This window comes from Falco cherrug, chromosome 4 (genome assembly GCF_023634085.1).
Source record: "Falco cherrug isolate bFalChe1 chromosome 4, bFalChe1.pri, whole genome shotgun sequence".
NCBI lineage: Eukaryota > Metazoa > Chordata > Aves > Falconiformes > Falconidae > Falco > Falco cherrug.
Window position 1 is genome coordinate 7,300,869 of NC_073700.1, and position 22,172 is coordinate 7,323,040.

The 22,172-nt window shown below is 42.4% G+C and overlaps 1 protein-coding gene across 3 annotated transcripts in view; it reads right to left on the bottom strand.

Annotated features, from left to right (window-relative positions):
* Window positions 1-549: 549 nt before the first annotated feature.
* Window positions 550-22,172, bottom strand: part of POC1A (POC1 centriolar protein A) — a 59,557-nt gene continuing 37,934 nt past the window's right edge. For 2 of the 3 annotated variants that reach the window (XM_055708525.1, XM_055708523.1), the window contains exons 10-11: window positions 13,511-13,651; window positions 842-13,157 (exon numbers count right to left, since the gene is read on the bottom strand). In XM_055708525.1, the coding sequence (XP_055564500.1) occupies window positions 13,041-13,157; window positions 13,511-13,651 (258 nt within the window). In that variant the 3' untranslated portion in view covers window positions 842-13,040. The other variant, XM_055708524.1, reaches the window with a different exon arrangement.

Below are 22,172 nucleotides of genomic sequence, written 5' to 3' on the forward strand. Positions count from 1 at the left end.
GCCTTTTATTTAAGAAGCAGACAAAGACAAAGTAAAATCCGCTTGGAATCCACCCTGCAGCTGACCCACCAGGGCCTCTCTCCCAGCCTCAAGCAACCTAAGCAATTGTTTTTCACACATTGCACAAGGGAGCAGGATAAATCCCACCATCGTATTCAATCACCTCTGCACAAACACCACGCAGGGTCTGAACTGCTTTGTCAGATCTGCCAGGCACCAGCTGGGACTCGGGTGAGGCAGACCCTTCTCCAGGTGCTGGCTGTGCTGGGACCTCACCTGCTCGCTGTGGTCTGAGAACAGAGGTGAACTCCCACTGCCCAAAATATCTTGGGAGTTCTTTGCTTGTCACCTACGGCCAGCACATACCTCAGCAACAAGCCTAACACAGCTTGTGCCAGACGTTTGGCAACTCCAAGATGCTTAAATATTTTACAACTAACTCAGCAGCACCAAAGGCAGTAGAGATCCAACCTTCCCAGTTAGCAGTCAGATGACACGCTTGCTGCTATATCTCTGGAAAACACAGGAGATCACAATCATTATCCACACTTATGAATAAAATATTCCTTTTATTTTAGTAAATCAACAAGGCTTATTTACACATAAAATAACTGTACATTGCAATTGAAAAACAGCTTGTGCTCAAAATGGTTAAAGCAAGTCACACACAGTCTGTCAGGAACACAAACAACCTCAAACCTCCCAGCGCCTTCGGCTCCCATCCTCTCCCAGGAAATCAGCTCTTTTTGTTCTGAATGATTTTCTGCTGATTCTCAAGACATTCCTTCAGCTTGTCTTCAGTGAGCGTCAGCCTCTGTTCCAGGATAGCAACAGTCTGCAAAATAAAACGAAAGCTGCTGTTGAGCTGCTCACCAAGACAAGCTACGTACTGTAGTCTCAATGGTGTAATAAAATGCTAATTCACAGGAGTATTTTGAGGTATTTCAGGGCTGTAACTCCACTTATCAGCATTTCAGCAGGGCAGAGCCCCACACAACTTCAGAGAGGAGCAGAAGCTGCCAGGCATGAAGCTTTCCTGCAGACAACACTGATCACCTGTTCCAGCACTCAGTGCTTTCAAACCAGGCTCTGCGTTTCCTTTCACGGACAGGTTCCGTCCTTCCATGTTCATGAGCCACCAGACACTGTTCTGCTAACGAGAGACAGAAGTCTGGAACAGTTTTGCCCAGTTTTAGCTTTGATATTGCCTCGCTGTTTCTGATTCTTTCCTCCTTTCCCTGAGTGCCATTGGTTTGATGCAATTAAAACACACAAAACTTGCTGGACAAGCATGATGACAAGCAAGAAAACCCTCCCAGCACAAGACAGTGCAAGAGGTGATGGAGTGGAACTGAAACCCAAAGTGGCAGCATCTACCCTCACCATAACGCCTGAATATTTTTGTGTAATCCAGTTACCCCACAAAGGAGTGTTACATCTCTCTCCTCAAGCTGAAGTCATCATGTACAGGATGCACAGGAAGAACATTTTAACCACGTGGCAATAAAAGCTTCTGCTGAAAACCTTTTATTGATCACTCCAAGGTAATCAAGGGACCTGGCTATGCACAACTGCTTTCAGCTTCCAAAGACACCAGAACAGCTGATAATAGGCGGTGATGATTTAATGCTTTAATATCCATAAACTTATCAGCAACAATCAATAGCTTCACATTTTGAGCATTTTTACTGCATAAATAACTTCCTGTGTTAAAAACAAAGGATGCTCGGATCCTTGGACTTTAATAAAGTAATTCAAATAAACTCGGACAACTGCTGTTTGTATAGAAGTTATACATAGAAAGCCTTTTAATAGCACATTTCGTAAGCACATCTCTAAGTGCCTGACAAAAGAAAGCAGGTCTCATTATCCCCATTTTACAGCTGGGGAAACGAAAGCACAAAGAGAGGAAATAGCTTGGCTAAGGCCACTTGAGACTAGGAAAAGTCTCCCATAAAATGATTCAGGGAATGAGACGAATGGGTGGCAGGGGGAGAAAGCAAGAAATAGTAAAAACAACACCAAGCACCATGGCAAAGCCATCTTGCAAGACTGTGTATCCACAACGTCAGAATATAATGCACCCTAGTTTTCCTTCTGTTCAAAGCTTATTTCTGCTTCACATGTACCACTGACCTGTGACAAGGCAGAAGTGCTAACTCCTGCTGCCTAATGCAGCATTGCTGCAACTGTAGAAAGCTTCACCTGAAAGAAAAAACCCTGCACTGCTTAAATATTCCTGTGGGCTACAGCATTAGCTTCATTTAAGTTTTTTCCTCCTCTATTGCCACCCCTCTGAGGCACAAAAACTGCAGTACACAGAGAAGCAGAAGAAAAGTTGTGGAGCTGGCAGGTGATGTCCCACATGTCCTGGAGCCAGCAGGAGCCCTCCCGTCTATTCAAAGGAGAGAGGAGAGGGGGAGGATTTCATCTTTTTCTTATCCAGCCATGCTATTGCCTAGTGGCTGTCCTACAGAAGTCAGGAGCAAAGCTACTCAGGGCAGAACACAGCAGGCTGAATGTCTACCAGGGGGTTACAGCAAAGATCCTATCCTGCAAACAGCCAGACAGAGAATGAAAAGCAGTAGGGATCCTGGCTTTTCCATTTGAAAAAGAACTAGTAACTCAAGACTGTTCGAAAAAGGGTCTCTGTGTGTGTGTGAAACATTGCATCAAATTTCCTTTAGAAAGATAATCAACTGAACTAATGTCCTGGTCACACTGCCCTGTTAGAAGCAAAGCCCCAGATTATTTGTGGTTCCTATATCCCAAGATTTACTGCCACCACAATCCTGCCATTACACACAGCACTGTAAGACTAAGCGCAAGTAAAGCAGATTTCAGAAAGCGCTGGATTTGTGAAAAAGCTGTAAGGAAAATGTTTATTGGAATGGAAATTGCTTGTAAGTATAAGCAGAAAACTCATAGTGAGTATTTTTTGGAAACTAAAAGTGGAAAAGTAGCAGTCAGAAGCGAAATCCAGGAAGTCCAAAGTAGGAACTGATGACTACAGTCCATTTAGACTTGAGTGTATGATGCCCAAAATACACAGGGCATCTGACATCCTAGGAAGGTAAGGGAAAGCACAAATACTGCCCAGCTGCTCTTAGTGCTATATTGTAACTTAGACACAAAAGAAAAGCTCCTTTTATTAGCAGCTGACAGTTTTACAATATTTCCATGTTACTATTTATAAAGCAAGTCCTTGTCGGTAGGCAAATTAAATTGCGTCCATTCAACTCCTGTATGTTTTTGCTATTGCTTTTCAGAAGATAACGAACCAAAAATTAAGCTTGATTCAGCGAGGATTCACTGGAGCCAGGCTTGCACTGGAGCTGTTTCTCTGTGGCAGGATCTGGGCTTCCTGTTGTGTCAGAAGCACAGCACATGTCTCCATTACGCACCGGGGAGTAAATGCTGGATAATTTATTAAAGTCCTGGCTCAGATCAGCAGAAGGGTAACAGCTTAGGCTTAAATGAGAAGAAAAATCTTTTTCTTTTTTTTTTTTTTTTTAAAAGGAGTATTTCTGACATTACAGTAATATCCTGAGCATCACTATGGACACCAGAACAGAATATGGAATTTTTCACACAAAAGAAAACTTACTTAAATCACTCCTACCAACGCTTCCTGCAACATTTGTCTTCATTCATCTTCGCAGACTTAGCCTAGAAAAAAACTGCTCTTCTCTTTGGAAACATGAAAAAGAAACTATGTAGAAGAAAGTAAGTTGCCTCCTATTTACTTTTTAAGTTCTAGGGAATATTCAGCTCCATCCTCCCCCAGGACACCTGAACTGAAGCACCCAATAGTCTTGATGACAAGCCCCCTATGCTATTCCTCCACGTTATTTTCACTCCCTCAACCCAAATAATAGCAATTTGTGACGCTGTTCCAAGATGCCTTCATCAATATATTTCCCTTAGTCCCTGTTATACATTTCCCTGTCTGGTTAAGTAGCTGAGACAATTTAAGAACCTCTAGCCGCAAGGTCGAGGCTTTTGCAGTGGCCCTGGGGGGGCAATCTGTCCTGCCTCTTCTGAGGACTAGATAAGGGAACCAGGTGCTAACTGAATGCCAACAGAAACCAGTTCTACAACTGCCAAAGGAAACCTGAAAAGCCCAGGCCAGAGCGAGCAAGCAGGAGGCCATCAGCAACCCTCTGGAGTGGTGGTGGAAGCCCCGGCCGAGACACCCACCTAGACAAAAAGCTCCTCAGTACCTAAAGCAGTACTTAACCTGGAGCGGGGGCAAGGCAGGCAAGAGCACGGGAACAACGTTAGGCTCACCCTGCTAAGGGAGAGCTCTGCAAACAAAAAGCTGCAGCTCCTGCCCTGCCAGCATGTGGGTTTTCAGTGTGCCACTCACACTGGCTTTGACTGAGGTAGCACACACACCACCATGGGGGGTGTAACACTGCTCCGGTTGATCCGCAGTACCTGTGGGATGCCCGAAAAAAGATGTATTGATACAACAGTTACTCACATCAGGTAACAACAACTGGGCTGAGCCTACAATGGACAAGCCTGCACACCAACTGCAAAGAAGATGAGCTTTTAGCCATGTGCAGGCGAAGTATTACACCTGCACTCCTATTCCCATCATCATTTCATAACATATAATCCCTCTTTTCCATTATCTTGAAGGAGGCAGAAGTAGCTTCCTAGCTTTACTTAAGTAAAGAAGATTCTTAAAGGTTTGCTCCCCCATTTTTACTAAGCATATGTTAAAAAAGATTTTGCAGAGCACTAACATACCAAGTAGCCCAAGAAAAAACTTTACTTCTACCTCTTTGGATTTCTCTTTCCAATCTGACATGTTAATTTATGAAGACAGCATTTTCTTTTCAATTTAACAAAAAACGCACCTGAAAAAGTATACGCAAGAAATGCAGAAGTTTAGAAGTTTCTGTGCACTCAGCTTTCCTAGTCCACTGTGTTAGTACAAAGAGAGACTTAGGATGCCTTTCAAGAGCTACAGTGAAGACTACAGATGGCCCATGGATTTGCAGAATAAGACTTGTCAAGTTTGACCTCAAGCTGCACACTTAAGAGCTCTGCCCTCTGTAACAAACAACGCCAACACTGGTTTGTTTTCAAAGAGCTAAATGCCCTGCTATAACTTCTTATGATTTTCCCCCAAAATAGTAATTTCAGAACCCATGTCAGTCCCAAACATGGCCAAGAAGTACAGCAAGTAAACTGCATCACAAATATGCTGCCTTAGCATCCAAGGGTCTCTCAGCAAGTGCTAATGAGCGGGTTCAGAGGTACCTGTGTACCTCTAGGGCACAAATTATGACACCTGGACCACAGACGGCTGCACAGCATTGAGGAGACCTGGTGGCGCTATATGGGAAAGCAAAAACAGCCTTGCAAGAAAGAAGTACAGCTGCCAACCTTCAGATGCACCAGTTAAAGCCAGTAATACGGACAAGAAAAGGTCCTAGTTACTGTATGCAGATCACTAACATGGTACCTCCAACACCCACCAAATACAGTCCTGAGCATAAAAGCAGTCCTATGCAGGAAGAGGAATAAACAAATAGCCAGGTAAATTAAACTTGGGAGCCCTTTCTCTAATGCAACATATGAAATAAACTACCACAGGAACAGTCTGCACTGAGGTAGCTCTACCTACCTTTCACAGGAAAAAGGTTAACTCCTTCCACCACCAGCAGTTCAAAATACCAAACGCCAGCTGCAAGATTAGAAGGCTCATGGGAGAATTCATGCAGCAAAAGCCACCGAGATTCAAGCATGAACCTGTCTGGTAAGAAGCAGCCTTTGCTCCTATCATACTAAGTTTTGCCCTGACTTGCTGTCAGCCTCCCTTCAGTCTGAGCAACTACACCTAGTGAAACTCAAAGCAGACCCCTGCTATTACTAAGCACGCTTAAAGCAAGCTAGGCTGCCCTCCTCCTGGGCAAATCGTACCTTAACACAGTTTTGAGACGGGACCTGACACAGCTACCGATGTTCAGTATGCTCTGAAGCACGTTCAGCTAAAGCTGGCAGTTCAGGCTCGCCAAGGACGTAAACCTCCCATCTCACAGTATAACCAGGTACGAAGCCTTCGCAGTTATTAACACTATGCATGCACGGCTCTCTGCGTGTCAGGACTAGCCCTACTGTAGTGGTCAAAGCCTTAATCTCAGAGATCAAATACATAATTAGGTGGTTTGTGGTGTTTATTGGTTTGTTTTTTTTAACATGAAATGATTTCTAAGAGAAATGATAGCTCTTCAACTGCTTAGACTAAAACAAGATCTGCTACCCCAGAGACATTTAAAGTAAGTTCTGTAGCTCCTCACCATCTCAACTGCTTTGAATGCAAACTCAAAGGTGAATTCTCACAAAACCTATTTGCATAGAATATTTCACACCAGGCTGGTTTACGGATAGCATATTGATTATTTCAGAATGAAGATGACAGCTCATCTAGTGTTTCAGTCTTCCCCTCAATCTTTCTTTAACACAGCATCATGAATTTTTCTGGGTTTACTTTGTAACACACTTCCAATTACACAAACTCTTGCATTTGTACTAGAAAATACTTGACCTCAGCATGGCTAGGCAGGAAGGTATCGGTCAGTGCTGCTGCCCAGCTGCTGGTCAGGAATTCCTGCACACCCCCTCAGTTTTTGCACATTCATCCAATGTCACTGTTAGGTCATAGGGATTAGGAATACATGACAATGCTTGCAGAAATCCAAATGCTAGCACTAACCCGGCCTCATCAGGATCCCTATGCAGAGCTCCAGATCCTAAACAGCCTCCATGTCTTGTTCTCCAGTGCACAGCATAAGAGCTCACAGTGCTACCAGCTCTCTTCAGCCAACAGACAGGTGCTACTCACAACACTTGAAAAGTAAAGGGTTTTTTTTTTTACATTTAGCAACCCAAAGCACTACAAGAAGGAAGTAGTTTTAAAAATCTGAAACCAGCATTTCCCAGCTAACCCCACCTTACTATTATTGGGAGGGCGGCGAGGCGCTGGCCCAGGGTGCCCAGGGCAGCTGTGGGTGCCCCATCCCTGGCAGCACCCAAGGCCAGGCTGGACGGGGCTGGGAGCAGCCTGGGCTGGGGGGAGGTGTCCCTGCCCGTGGCAGGGGTTGGAACTAGATGATCTTTAGGTCCCTTCTAACCCAAACCATTCTGTGATTATCAGCTGCCATCTCTCCAGTACGCTCCACTTTCTGTAGATGCTTGAATCACAGTTAACCAATCTTTAACTAAATTATAGGAGCAACTTTGGTCTACTGCATGAGTCTATTCATGCAGCAGACTCAGTACAGCAACGAGCGATCACTTGCAGTGCTCCTTGTGCTTTTTACAGTAGGAAAACCATACAAGAGTAGCTAAAAATTCTAGAATTTTCTATTTTGCCAGACCAAGCAGCATGGTCAATACCAGTATCACAGTGATCAAAGGGACCCTGGAGGACAGAAAAGGATGTCCTTTGTATTAAATCAATCCCGGCCACAAAGATGAGCCACAGGCTCTGCCAGTTTCTTCCACACAGTGCGGGGACAAGGCACACAAACCATCTGTAACTGAGCCTTTCCATTTACAGCCCTCTTACTAAAAATGGTTCATCACTCATCTCTGCTGCTTCTGTCTTGACAGTTATCCACCAAAGCTAAACTGATAGCACTTGCATCAGATCCTGAAGTTTCTGGAAGGAATAGATGCAGGCTTCTGCACAGGTAGGGGCAGCTTGCTTGGTGCAGAGCTCCTAGACCTCTGGGGCTAGACCAGCACAGCAAAAGGAGGCAGGAGACTTCAAGTTTCATCACACAGTATGAAAGTTATGATGAACTACAACAAAATATCCAAGCACATACCATGACAGCAACTGCACAGTATAGAGGTTAGAACCCCAAATGACTAGAGGTCTCCCCCAACCACAAAGACTTCAAAGACCTTCCATATCCTTCCCCTGACCTACCTCTGAAAGGATGCAAATCACTCTGCTGAATTCACCCAGCTGCTGGTACCCAGTGACTGAGTAACAATTTATATTTGTCTTTAAGGTCTACTTAAGAAAACAATCCTCCCCATTGAAGGATAATAGAAGGTGAAGGTCCTGTGGACCTCTAGAAAGATGATCAGCTGAGAATCCAGCCTTTAGACAGTGTCCTGCTAATACAGCAGTATCCCTAGAAGTTAATTTAATTTAAACAGTCTTAGAAAGAAAAAATACGTATTTGCATCGAGACTTAAGAGATTTTGTAACAAGCATATTTTTGAAGTGAATTTTAGAAAAAAAGTAGCTCTAATATTAAACAGAGGACTGGCAACAACCATGGTACTTCATTTGGTTTTGAGTGAGAGATCAAAGCTACTGTATCTCCAAGAGATGGCTTTGATTCATGAGAAATAGCCTTTATGTCCTTTAAATTAAGATTTAAAAGGCAAGCTTATCTGGCATTTCACAGATTTTTCAGATGGGAACATGTTTCTATTAGTGTTTTGGTTTTGAGGCCATTTATTTTGAAGTAAGAACGGCTTGCACTTTTTCCCCCGTGTGTTGGGTCCACCTGTAGCCAGTGGGTGTTCAGGGCTTGAGAGCAACACAGAAACCAAGTCATTTGTGTAAGGCAGAGGTAGCAGTGCTTATGACCCAAATGAGAAAAGAAGTTCTTCTTGACTTGTAACTACTTGAAGTCATAAAAGCATTTATTCTGCTAAACCAGTTGCTTAACTTACATTCAGTACCTCACAGAAGAGAGGGGCCACATTAATTCCTCACCAACATAGGCTTTGGAGACCACATCTCAAAACAAAACAAAACAAAAAAAAGACTAAAAAAATCTGCTTTTACTTGTTTTCTTTATAAGCATTGCACACACAAACATCTTCAGTTTTAATTAAGCAGCAACTCACTTGTATCCAAATCTTTTTTTATGCTAAAGAACTTTATTTAAAAAATTCTTCTCCTCCCTCCCTCTGCAATCTTTTCTGGAGTGAAATAATCCTTTAATCTTACATGAGCTTCAGTTCAGGCTTGGATTATTTTACATATTCATCAAGCCTTCTCTGTTTCACTGTTGTGTTTTCTCCCAGCTTAATGCAAGATTAGTTTGGGGAAGTATATAAAGCTGTTTCCTGTGGGTGGATTATCGCAGCTATTTATGAATTTTTATGCTAACCTGATTCTGAACTCTTTGTTTGGAGCAGACATCTTCCTTCCCATATAAAACCAGCAGCTTTTGCCTCAGTGCCCACTGCCCACCAGTGCTACAGATTACCAGAGTGAACATGGCAGCTGCAGGTGTTTGGAGCGAGCACGAGAGTACACAAATTTTTGAAGATGTCATTGCAAATGCAGGTTTTCCACTGCAGCCAAGATGGTCACTCACAGATGATCGGTCTTCTTTCAGAAATGCAGAAATTCAGCTGCTAGGGCAAAAATGCACTTGACCCAAGTAAACTCTTACTATGTGCTCCATTTTTGTTTCAGCCAAAACACGCCTTTCTGTTCCAGGAAGTTATCCAAGAGATAAAATCACCTTGTTTAAGGGAAAACTTTAATATTCAGCCCACCTCTTTATATAGGCACTGAGATACTGAGATCCAGCCTTTGATAAAAAAAATATAAATTGACAAACAATTTACATTTTCTTCCTTTTCACATCTCTAAAATGCCAGTAAAGAACAGGATTCTTCAACATGGAGACACTGACAAGATACTCTGCTGCAGGAAAGGTAGGAGCAAAGCATCTGTATTATTTATTACTCTCACCTTCCTGATTCCTTTGCCAGATTTGAACTGCCTGCTTTCCTACAAAGGGGCACAAGGGCATCTAAGTAATCCAAAACTACTGGAAATGACTGGCTTATGTCTGGATCCCAACTTCACTCCGTCCTTCAAGGCAGCAGCATTAAGCATGTGCTGCTCTTCTGAAAAAGGCAGTCAAACATTAACTTCTTTATTTGCACGTGAAGTATGGCCAAACACAAACCACATTTAGAAAAATTATCTGAAGACCCTTGTCAGGTCACATTAGACCACTTTCTTAGAAGTAAAACAAAAACGTCCTGACAGAGTTCTGGTGAAGAAGAAAAGAGGAAGGTTTTATTCAAAGACCAGTTTAAAGAAAGTTGCCAACACTTTAAAGAATGAAATAACAGCACAAAGTCAACAACATAAAAATGAAGCTTTATAAATCTGAGAGGGCCATATCTATTTGCTAGAGCGGTTAATGCTAGATGTGGTACCCAGCAGCCATGGGTTTCCTCCGACCCATCCTTCTCTAGTAAGCGCTGAAGTGCCGAACTGAAGGAGCAAGTCTGCTCAGGTGCATCCTGCTGCGCAGGGCACAACGCCTCAGCGCCTCTACTTGTGGTTGGTGCCTGGCAGGAAGAGACCCCTTAATGGAATAAACACAATCCTGCTGTCTCTAAGTACATGACACCCCACTTCATCTGGAAATCTATTGTCAACAGAGGGAAGGTACTGATAATTGGTGAGCGGCAGAAAATGCATCTTCAAGTGTGCGGCTCCGAACAAAGCTGTGCACTGGCAAGAGATGACAGACTTCAGCTGATGTCTTCCCATTAAATCTTCCAGCAGAAATTTAATGCATTTTCTCTCCTTTCCACTTTCACATCATACTACATTTAGCATGATAAACCTTGAAAGGATAGCTATGCAAAAAATACTAGGAAAATAAATCAGGTTTGTTATTTGCATGATTTCCTGAAGTAGTTTATCATAACTTTAAGTTTCCCTTACTGGTACATTACATCATGTTAACAGTGCTGGAAACTATGACAAAAAGAGCACAGGAACTCAAGGTACCACATCAGAAATATAACCAAGCTCCCATACAAACTTTAAATTCCTGAAAAACCTACGAATGTCTCTATCAAATAGAGGGTTTCTGGAAATATCGCAGGCACTCTGTCCTCTTCCTTTAACCCATATGGCCCTGCTTATGCCATGGGAGTTCTCTTTTAAACAAACAGCACTCAGGAATTACGAACTAATGATTTATAACAGCGTACCAGCAGCATCCTCAGCCCTCCTCCAAGAAAGGAAAAATACTGACATCTATTAGGTGTCTATTAGGTGACATCTATTATTTATGAAAGCTTTTTGTTCCATTTTCAAAGCAGCAGTGGTGTCCCCCTTCGACAAAAAGAAGTCAGCAGGCCCAAATCTGCCATATAAACCACACAATGTTGGTTTGAACCTGCTGCTAGGGAGCAGCACCCAGTTGTACCTTGGCAGAAATGGCTAGGAAAGACAACCAACGCACCACCACCTGCTGCTGTTTCAATTTCATTTGGATCTCTGCTAGCCATCTGCACGCTATGGCTCTTCCCAGTCACCAACTGCACAAAAGAGGGATAACAGGGGCTTTCAAGGTACCACATCAGAAATATAACCAAGCTCCCATGGAGCTAACGAACTATAAATTCCTGAAAAACCTACAAATCTCTCTATCAAACAGAGGGTTTCTGGAAATATCACAGGCACCCTGTCCTCTTCCTTTAACCCATATGGCCCTGCTTATGCCATGGGCAGCCAGAGCTGCATTCCCCTCTCTGTTACACACCATCAGCATTGGAAAAAACAAAGTTTAGCTATGCAAGCAGATGCCCTCCAGAGTTACCTTCCACAGCTCTGTCTCGCTACCTGCCAGCATCCCTCCTCTTTGAGGAACCTCCTCCCTTACTCTAGGAATAAGGGCTTCTTCCGGGCTCATTTGCTTAAGTTTGTTTGGTGTTGGTTTGTTTCGCTGTTAAATATAAAAACCTTGGCATGAAAATGAAGAATTATGAAACCATTTCAACGGTGCGTCAGGAACATCTACTTGTACAAATGCATTAAGATGGTGTTAATACAAAATACAACATACAAAGATTAGAACCAATGGGAAATTAAGTACTTCAAGGATGGCAAAAAAAGCTACAAAAAAGGTAAGAGGCTGCTGAATGCAGAGTTACTCAAGGCAGATTTTTCGTTTTTTACTATTTCAGGCCTATTTCCAATTTTATCCTATAACCTACTAATTTATTCCTCCCCCACTGATCTCAATTTCTCTTTCTGCTAGGTTTAAAATAACATTTGGAATTTTCTACAGTTACATCTTCAAGAGATGTTTGCATTGCTTATATCTAGTTTAAATCCCACACATACTGTTTACTGCAATATTTGCCTTCTCTAAACACCTATGAGGTTGAAAAAGAGACATTACACATTCATCATCAGAAGCGGGGATCTGATTTATGTAATGAAAGATAACGATCACATTCCAAACTTACTAGGGAGAGGTAAAAAGGGTAAGAAAGTATTTTGTGTATACACTGGGTTGCATTTTACTCACAAGCATGAGGGCCCAATGTCATACAAGATTTTTTCCTCCCCCCTCCAGCATTCAGCTTTTTAGAGATCACAGGAAAAGTGCTTTTTTGCATTTCTGCCAAATTAACTTAAATACCTTTTGGTTTTCACCCTACACTATTTCAGACTGTCTGTAGTCCTGGAATGTTTTTTAATCCTTCAGTCAGCCCTACTTCAATCCCCCAATGGGCCCTCCAACCCATCATCTCACACTTTTTGACAAGTACTTCTTCTCAAGAGCAGAGAGCTAACTCAGACTAGTTATTAGTACGTTCAATATCGAGTGTTCAAGACCTGCTTGTTCTGCCTCAGAAACAACACTCAAACTCACAGAAAAACACTCCCACACAGATTTTTCCATCCTACGACCACAGTCTCAGCTACAGGAGATTACCAATGTTTACTATCCCATGCTTTCTCCCTGCTTCTCACATACCTCAAAAATACACAATGAAATTCAGCCCTAGACAATAATCAGATGGTATTTCTTCACAGGAAGAATGAGAAGTTATTTAAACAAAAAACAGCTCTATCCCCACATTCTTAATAAGTAAACACATACTGTGATGATCACCATTAATGGCTGGTACTGTTCAAGCATTGCTTAGTGACTCTGAGGAAGAACTGCATGTTAACACTTCAGCAAGGGATTAGCTGTCTGCTAGCTGTGGGTGAAAAGCATGTTTCAGAGATGAGGCACAGAAGGGCCCAGACTTGTTGATGGGAGGAGAACACTGCAGAAATTGGACTGTGTAGGTGAACGCTGGGTGGGGGAGAGGAGCGGGATCTGAACAGAATTTACCTGGGAGAGAGGAGACAGAGATTATTCACCAAAAGAGAGTCCTACTGCCAACCACTCCTTTAGGCATCACTTTAGATAACTCTTGGCTAATAGGACAGGGTACCAGAGCTAGCTCAAGTAGCACTCTGCTACACTGCAGCATAAAGGAATTCGGGGAAGAGCAAGACGCAACCTGGAAGTCAATGTGAGGGAACTGACAGAAGCTGACAAGGATGAAGACAGATTCATTAAAAAAACTAAAAGGCAGAGGTTTTGAACTAGTCACACTCATTCCATGAAACTACTGCAAAACATTCCCAGTTCTCCCAGTCAGAGGTTCCCCTTTTATTACAAAATTAAACGGCAAACCATACCTGAGTCAGAACATCCAACTGTCCCATAATATGCTCCAAGGTAGTTGCAAGACTGCTCTCCTCCTCTTGCTGCTCGTGGTTCCTACCAGAATCCTGCATTTTTGTTTTCTTAAGATGAATACCACAATCCATTTCTGATTGCTAGAAAAATAATCAGACATAATCTGTTATTGAGATGCAAACAACTGGAGAAGGATTTCTGTTTCACGGAGGGTAAACAGTGAAGAACAGTTTATGTTGGGACATGCTATTAAAAGCAGGCAAAGGAGAAAAGGAATTGGTCTTGCCACAGCTGGAAAAGGAAAAGTTGCTACAGAACTTCTCTGCCTTCCCCAGGTGGAGGGTTTTTTCCTGGGTTCTTTGTGTGTGTTTTTGTTTGTTTTTAAATCTCCATCAGGAAAGGCAAACCTTAGATAACAATCTTGAAGCAATCCTGCAAGGTTAAAGTCTCATATGTGCAAAGAGCTCTGGCATGTTCATGTGGTACACAGGCATAGACTGTACAGGTAAACGAAGACTTACTGGAGCCACATAGAATCACTACATCCAAATTATAAGAATTAAGTAAGCTTCACAGAGGAGTCCAATTACTTCAACAGTAAAGTAAAAGCCTCTCTCCGTGTTTGGTAGTTGTAAGAAGGATGCTGTACCGCAGTTAAATTCAGCAGAAGCAAGATGTTCCAAGATGCATTAAAACAGGCAGCTTTGATTTAGTAATTTTAATTTTGTTTGTATCTTGAACTGGTTTTCCCTCCTCAATGAGGTTAAGAACAAGTTTACTTTGAAGTTTCAATTTCAACTGTTTTAGATATGCAAGCTCAAGTATTTCATTCTGAATAAATTAAGTGTTAAAAGCACAAATAGATCTCTACTAGAGAACTTATTTTTCTTTCCTTTTCTTTCAAACTGTTATCTTTATCTTTCTTCTAGAACAAACACTATTTGCATTATTTACTTGCATTACCACCAGAGGTAGTTCAGAGAAGTTTATGTAACTAAACAAGGTAGCCAACAGATTGAGCAATTGCAGATTTAAATTTCTCAACTTATGCTAACAGACAAGATTTGAATCTAAAGCCAAGATCACAGCCCTCAAAACATGGTTCTCCACGGCCTGGTGCAGCTCCATCCCATGCACTTACTACTCACATATATGACTGAAGTTTGGAAGTCAACAAAGCAGCAAGGAATTCTGACAGACTGAAAAATGGTCTCTAGAAGTTCTCCCACATGTGCTTTTTCTATGCAAGAAATGAAGAGTTGCTTCCATCTCCTCTCTCATATGCACTACTACAAATGCATTTCTCATCAGCACTGTACCGCTTTACCTGCTCACCTCTACATTTGATGCCAGCTGTATGCAGATCTGCAACTAAGCTGCAACAAGACCTTTGACCAGCTCAAAATTTTAAACGCAAAACTGTTTAGTGGGTTATGAAGATACATACACACACATGTATGTGCATACACACACAACAAAGATATGTATTTAAAAAATAAATACATATAAAAAACCTTGTGCTGGTGGGAGTCACTGATTCAGGCCACAGAAAGGCTCCCAAGGCTGAGGTCCAGCTCACCAGTTACACAAAATAAGCACTAAACAGCGCGAGGAACAGAAATGTGACTGCACAGGGAAGCTGGAGGTGGAGCAAGGAAGAGAAAAACAAAAAAAGGCCACAGCAGTAGTAGGCTCTGACAGGCAAATGGCTTGCTGCTGTCCACCGACTCCTAGTATGGGCCAACCACACCTCCTAGATCCTGCCAACCAAACCACCCTCACACAGCTACGCATCACAAGACCAGTTTCACACAAGGAGCAGGAAAGGATACACTTAACTGCTCCACAGGGATCGCTGTGCTATGCCACAGGCTTGGGATGGAGCTGGCTATCAGGGGGTAGCAGCCACACCAGCCTCTGCTAATTTGCTTCCTCCCACTTACTTGGATAATTTGGATTATCTGCAGGCCCTAGGCCAACACAGCCCACAGTCCAGGTCACATTGCACAGCCACGGCATGGGAGCCACACTCAAAACTACTCCTGTGCAGCCTGAAAGCCACATGTTGTTCACTGATACATTGATTTAATTAACTAAAATATGTTCTTGCAGAGATGAGATAAAGCCAGCCTTACAAAGCTTCTATTTGCTGTTTAAATTTAAAAGTAAAAACAATAACCCCCAAACACTGCTTTTCAATGGATAGTTAGCATTAAAAAGCATGTTTTCTCGTTATTTTAAGGCTGACTATTCTATTTTGATGATGTAACTTTAGGCCAGTCAATCATGGCACAGCAGAAATTTGAGTGAGCTAACACTGCATACAACCTGCACTTAAAAACCCCAAATGATGATGAGCTATCTACTTCAAAACCCATTAGAACAAGCTGACTCACAGAAGCAGAAAAATGACTGTACCAACATATTTTCTCCCTCTATCTTTATAGCATATGTCAGACAGCTTTTCATAAAAAGCTGCTGGGTTGAACTCAGTTGATATTATCTTTGCTCCAGTCCACAAAGTTTAAGAGTCTGGCATATTCGCAAGGGTAATACTGCAGAGATGTTCCCACACCCGATGCTTTAGGGGTCAGGTGATTCCTCATCATGTCAAGTTGAAGCCTGGGGCAGCAGCAGCTGTTTGTCACAGATGCTACATTCTGCTGATCAGCTCACAGGCTATGTACCACCTCCACAAGCAGTCAAGCAAGCCACCTCCACAAAGCCCATGTGGGTTCCTGAAGGTACTCTGAATGGTGGCGACACCCCCAAGAACAGAAGTATATCTACTTATAAAAACAGAAGCATGACAATATGGCATACTGCCCCATTTCAAACACCACAGCTGCCTGAAAGGTTCATTACAGCCCGTCATCAACAAGAAGACAACCTGTAGCTACAGCCTTCAGCAATGAAGTTCTGGGTTAGTTGATCTACCTAATGAGGGGCACATCCAGCCAGCAAATAAAAAAACCTATGTCAATGTGTCACGGAGTATGACTTCCAAAAGGGAGGCTTTCAAACTGACCAAGGTCTTTGAATATTCAGTTCTAGGAACAAGCACATCCTACCTAACCTACCCTGTCAGAGCAGGTGCAAAAACCAAGTACCCAACACGCACATCTACAGACAGCACTGAACTGCTGCCCACAACCAGGCACAAAAACTGAAGTCAGTTTGCTCTGGCTTCCTACTCATCCCACCCACTCTGACAGCATCAAGGTGCAGTCTGAAGTCCGGGACCTGTCCAAGCAGGCTTCTCAAAAAGGAGCCCTACATACAGCATTCAACAAGGCTTAAGCCTGGATTTGTCCCACACAGGCATGTCCAGGGCAAGGGGGAGCTCACTGAAATGCTGCACGCTCTCAGCTGGACACACAGGGCAACGCTGCAGGCCGTAAGCACGGCCCATCATGGACGGAACAGCAGAAGGACAACAGCAAAGGCTCCGCCGATGGCCAACTCAGCCAAAGCAAACACCACACTAGCGCATCTCAAAGGCACAGCACTTTTCACAGGTTTAAACAGAGCATTTGCATTCACCTGGATCAGATTCACTAGCCTAACTTCAGCTCACTTTTTCTGAAGAGGCTGAGGAGTCCAAGTAGGTAACTTGTATTGGCACTACCCAAAGCATATCCCGCTGCTACTAGCTAACAGAAGCCTTCTGAACACGGTAATACCATGGCCTTCCCACCACGGCGTCAAGGAGAAAGGCAGGGGTTGGGGTTTGTTGTTGTTGTTGTTTGTTTGTTTTTAACACTTTCAGGTTTTTCATGCCAGAGTCTCCAATTTCTACAGTCAAGGAACGCGTTGATTGCTAAGAAAACACAGCCAGGATTTCACAGGGCAGATACTGAGGTAGTTTATAAGTATCCTAAATCCAAATGGACACCCAGAATTGTTTGACATTCATTTTTAGAAAGCTGCCAAACATCCTGATGAGCTCAAACATACCCATCTTCATTAAAAAAAAACTGGAAAGAGACTGCTCAGAGGGACAGGTCGTCTGCCAAAGCACACACCTGGGCTTCTGCCACAGCTCAAACCCAGCAGGGACACACTGAAGCTGTGTTACAGAAGCAACCAGGCTGCATCTACCGCATCATTCGTGCAATTGCCAGATTTGACAGTGGTAAGCATCACTGTGGGGTCCTTCAGGGGAAGATTTGCCCTTTACATTTTAAAAAGAGGGAAATGCTTGGAAACTTTCCCTTAACAGCCACACTACAATTTGTACTTACCGCTACCTTAATGGCCAGTACATTTGAAAGGAAGCGTGCACCTAAGTGAGGAAGAACTGAACTGTCCCTAGACTGAAACCTTTTCAAATTTTGTAAAAGAGGATTAAAGTCAGCCACTGCTACTGTCCATAAGAATGAACAAGAGAACCTTCAAAGACCAAACTACAGCCACCCTTCTCCTAACAGCAACCTGTATCATGTGGTGAGCCAGCCACTAGTGATTTAAATTCTAACAGATTTAAAAAAAACACTGCAAAAATATAGAGTCCTGAAATACACACTGGCTTTTTGTCAGTCTCAGCACTGATGAGCATCATGATTACAGAGAGACACCTGTACTCCTGTCTGACTCACCTGCAAGGTAAAATGCTAGCTGAATCCTGGGGACAGGCATCAGAAACAATGACAGTATTGCAGAGGTATTATTTATTTTAGTCAAAGTTCAAGTGCACAATTTATTTGGCAAAACCGAATAAATGTATTTGCCATTAAATATCTTATTACAACATCTGCGTATTAAGCACTTTGTGCTATAGCAAGAAGCAGCTGAACATTAAAGGAAGAATAGATGAGCAGTTTCAGAATACAATACAGCTCTCAGTGACAAAGGGAAAACAGAAGTGATTTATTTATAGCAACCACTTAAAGACAGCACAGTGCAACTACTTGGGGGAAGGGGAAAATTAAACAGCCTTCATTCCAGAGGTCTCTTACAGAGCCTCATACAAAAATTGTTCTGGCTAAGCAGCATACTTGCCAGCTAATAGTGCTAATCGGGGGTGAGGGGGGCAAATATTAACTACACAACACATGCACACCTGTAGTAAAACTGCAAGGGATAAAAAAAAAAAAAAAGCCATTTTGCTTTCTAAATGGTGATACTTAGAAGATATATTGACAGGATAACCACCTACCCGAATTTCACACCTACTAATAAAAAGTAGGATTCTTATAATTCAATGCAGAGGAAATATTTATTTTCCCTTCTCTTCACCTCTCTCCACTGGAAGAGAAGAACTGAGCAGTGAGAGGGGGGCAGGTTCAGGTCTACTGTTAAGTCCCTTTAAACCAATTTCCACAGTATATCTACTCTTTAGGGTTTGTTTGGTTTTGGGTTTTTTTTAGAAAGAATATGATATTATCAAGAATTAATTTTCAAGTATCTAGAAAGACGGCATGCCCTTTAAGCAACACACACATCTAATGTCTTCAATTCCATACAGACATCCAATTTCTAATTCACAAAGTGCAATTAAATTCACTGCCTGAGCTGAAAAAAAAATCCCCTAGAAACAACAGAGGAGCAGAAATCTCCCAGAGGTGGCATACACTGTTTATCTGGACCCCAATTCTACTAATCCAAATGAGAGAGAAATATCATTAAAAGTCTTCTATTTCAAGGAGTCATTTTCACCACAGGTAAAGTGATATTTTAAATGTGTTCCCAGAGAGCAACAGTGACATCCAGTGGAAGCATATTAGTTTCAAGGTAAGCTCCACAGAAGGTCAGATGGAGTACACCATGCTAGACTGGAGGACTCATTAAAAACTGAGAGGTAACCTCATTTCTCCCTGCTACACACAAAATTTCATTGACTGAACACAGCTCTCCAAGGACAAGCACATTTCTCTGACTGGAAAAGCATCCCCTCTTCCAGGTAGCACTACTGGAGCAATCAATGTTCTTTTAAGACTTGCGTTACTCTACATCTACTGTGCAAACCAGCATAGTGCAACAACTAGAAATAGGATACAAGTTAAATTAGCTTTGTGAAACAATTTATAGGACCATTCATCCCTGCTCACCTCTTATTTCAGGATTTAAGTTGCAATAATGGACAGGTATTGGGGGGCGGAGGTGTGTGTGTGTGGAGAAGAGAGGTGAAAAGAATGTTACTTCCCTTTTATCTTTGCTTCACACGGAAAGGTAAGTTGGGTTAGATACGCAAGAGGCCAGAAATTACTTAGATAGGACCCTTCTCCCTATTGGTGCTACTACAAATACCAAGTTAAAACATTAAAACTTGGCACCCATAACAGCCGTATTTTGCCATAAGCCAGTAAATATTAAGTCTGCGATAACCCCAAGAAGAAATTGAGTGAATAGGTATATCTCAAACCCCTCTAAATCCTCAGGCACTCCTGTGCCAAAGCCTAAGTGAACACCTGGCAGAGGTGGGCGGATGGACTAAGGTTTGTGTATTTTAAGCGAAGCAGCATCATACCATCCCGCTCTGCTGACCAAACTGCCAAGAAGCAAAGAAACAGGGGTAACAGCTAACGGCCAGCTACAGTACTCAAACATGCATGAAACCAGCCTGGCTAGACACAGAAGGCTGCACTTGGACTGACATTTGTATGTGCTTACAGAAATAGTAACACCTTACCACCGCAAGTGACACTTTGGCAATCTGGCCAAGAGCAGGTCCTAACCCTGCTCCTGCCTGCCTGCCAGCAAGGAAAAGCTGTTCCTCTCCTCTCCTGTGTTTCAGTGACCTTGCTCTTTGGTTCACTGTCTGTTGGTCCACTTCACTTACCTCTACATTCTGTGTCACTTCTAAACTGGGACAGACATTAGTATCATGGCTTTCAAGGTAACTTCACGTGACAAGTATCTATGCAGACTGCTAAAAGCATCCATGCTACATGCTGTCCATGCTCTTCAGCTGGTTTATGCTGAGCATCATGGCATCAATTGGTTGTGTGCCAGCTGAGATCAGGCTCACTGTTTTTTGTGCTACGTCATCTTTGTGTTATACAAAACATTGAAGGAAAGTAGATCCCCTGCACAGATTCCCAAGGACGAGCATATCTGGCACCGGAAGAAATAGAAGTCACAGTTCCTGATAACTTCTGGCAAAGGGGATTGCCACAACCCAAAACAAGTAAGGAATATAACTCTACACAAAGCTAGGGTTTCCAAATGATTAGTAATTAATTCAATACTACATTAATTCACAGTCTTACTAAGGGAAAATGATAGAACAAGACAGAACAACTACCTTCAGTAGTCCCCTCCTTTCCAATTCAAGTTACATTTTAAATACCTAGGAAGCCCTCTACAAACATTGAGGAAGAACGTGAAAGTTTTGCTTGTATTACATTTCCAAAAGCACAAACAGCATTGCTGTGATGAGTGAAAATCAGAAACAGTAATGCCAGACATTGAAAGCCCAGTGAAAGAGCGCACAGACAAGTAGAACGTAATGACTACCAGCAGTTTAAAACATAAAGCAGGTCTGTATTACTTGAGAAGGAAAAGCTAAGGGTAGTCTTCAACATCTTAATTTGTTTTTTCCTACTTTGCTTAAGCATTTTACCTCTCTTAACCAAATTCTCCCCTCCTATCATTCCTACTGTTTTGTTAGGAGATATGATGAGGTCTTCCAGAATTTAGTACGGAATAAACAAGCATTGTTGCACGGGTGATGCTCAGCTGGCTATCCTAACACTGGCTCCTGGAGACCACCAAAAATCTCAAAGGAACAGTTTTGTGTGGAAACAAAACATGAGAACCATTGGTAAAAAATTTCACCAAGAATTGAACTACTGTTCCCTGGCCCCATTTAAGATCACTCTTGGGAAAAGCTCCCAAGAAAGAGCAGCCAAACACCAAGAGAAGCGTTTATTCTCAGCCTTGGGTTATCCAGCTACAGGTTTTTACACCAAATGCAACAGTCTCCAAGGCAAGAAGCAAAACAGACAGTGATCTCCTGAAGTGTGAACAGCTTCCAGCTCATTTTCTTCATCAGAATAATTTGCCTCTTTCTGATGAAATTGGTATGTATATGCTGTGTTACATACATATCATTTGCCTGTCCGTGTATGTTACGTATAAATAATGCATGCTATGTATACATACACATATGTAAAGATATGCAGACAAACATTATAACATGCTCATTTGTTATTACTCTTGAAGTTTGAATTTCAGCAGAAAAATTTGAGATCTTAGAAACTATTCAAGCTTGAGCTATCTTTTTCCATCTCAAAGCTGACACAGAATACCAGCTTGGAAAAAAATATAAATCTTGCCTCCATCTCTCCTCTTTGAATTATGACTCAAGCATTAACACAAGCCACATACAGCAGCAACCTAAGTGGGTGAATTTACATTAATTAGTCTGAGTGCTTAACTTAAAAGGCAATTTTTATTCTGACCAATAATGACTTGTCAGGACTTGCCTTATTGTTCCAGAGCCTTAAAGAACAAATCCATTTGCTGTAAGATGACAGAAATTAAAAGCTGATCCTCTTACTTCTGCAAAAAATCTTGTCAAACCAGAATATAAGGGAAAACAGTTGTAGCAGCACAGCTGCTCCCATCCACTAACAGACAAGGCTGTTGGTTGTTGCAGTCATTTTTAGTCTCTTGGAAAGCCAAGCTGAGGGTGCCTATAACCCTGCCTCTTCCTCT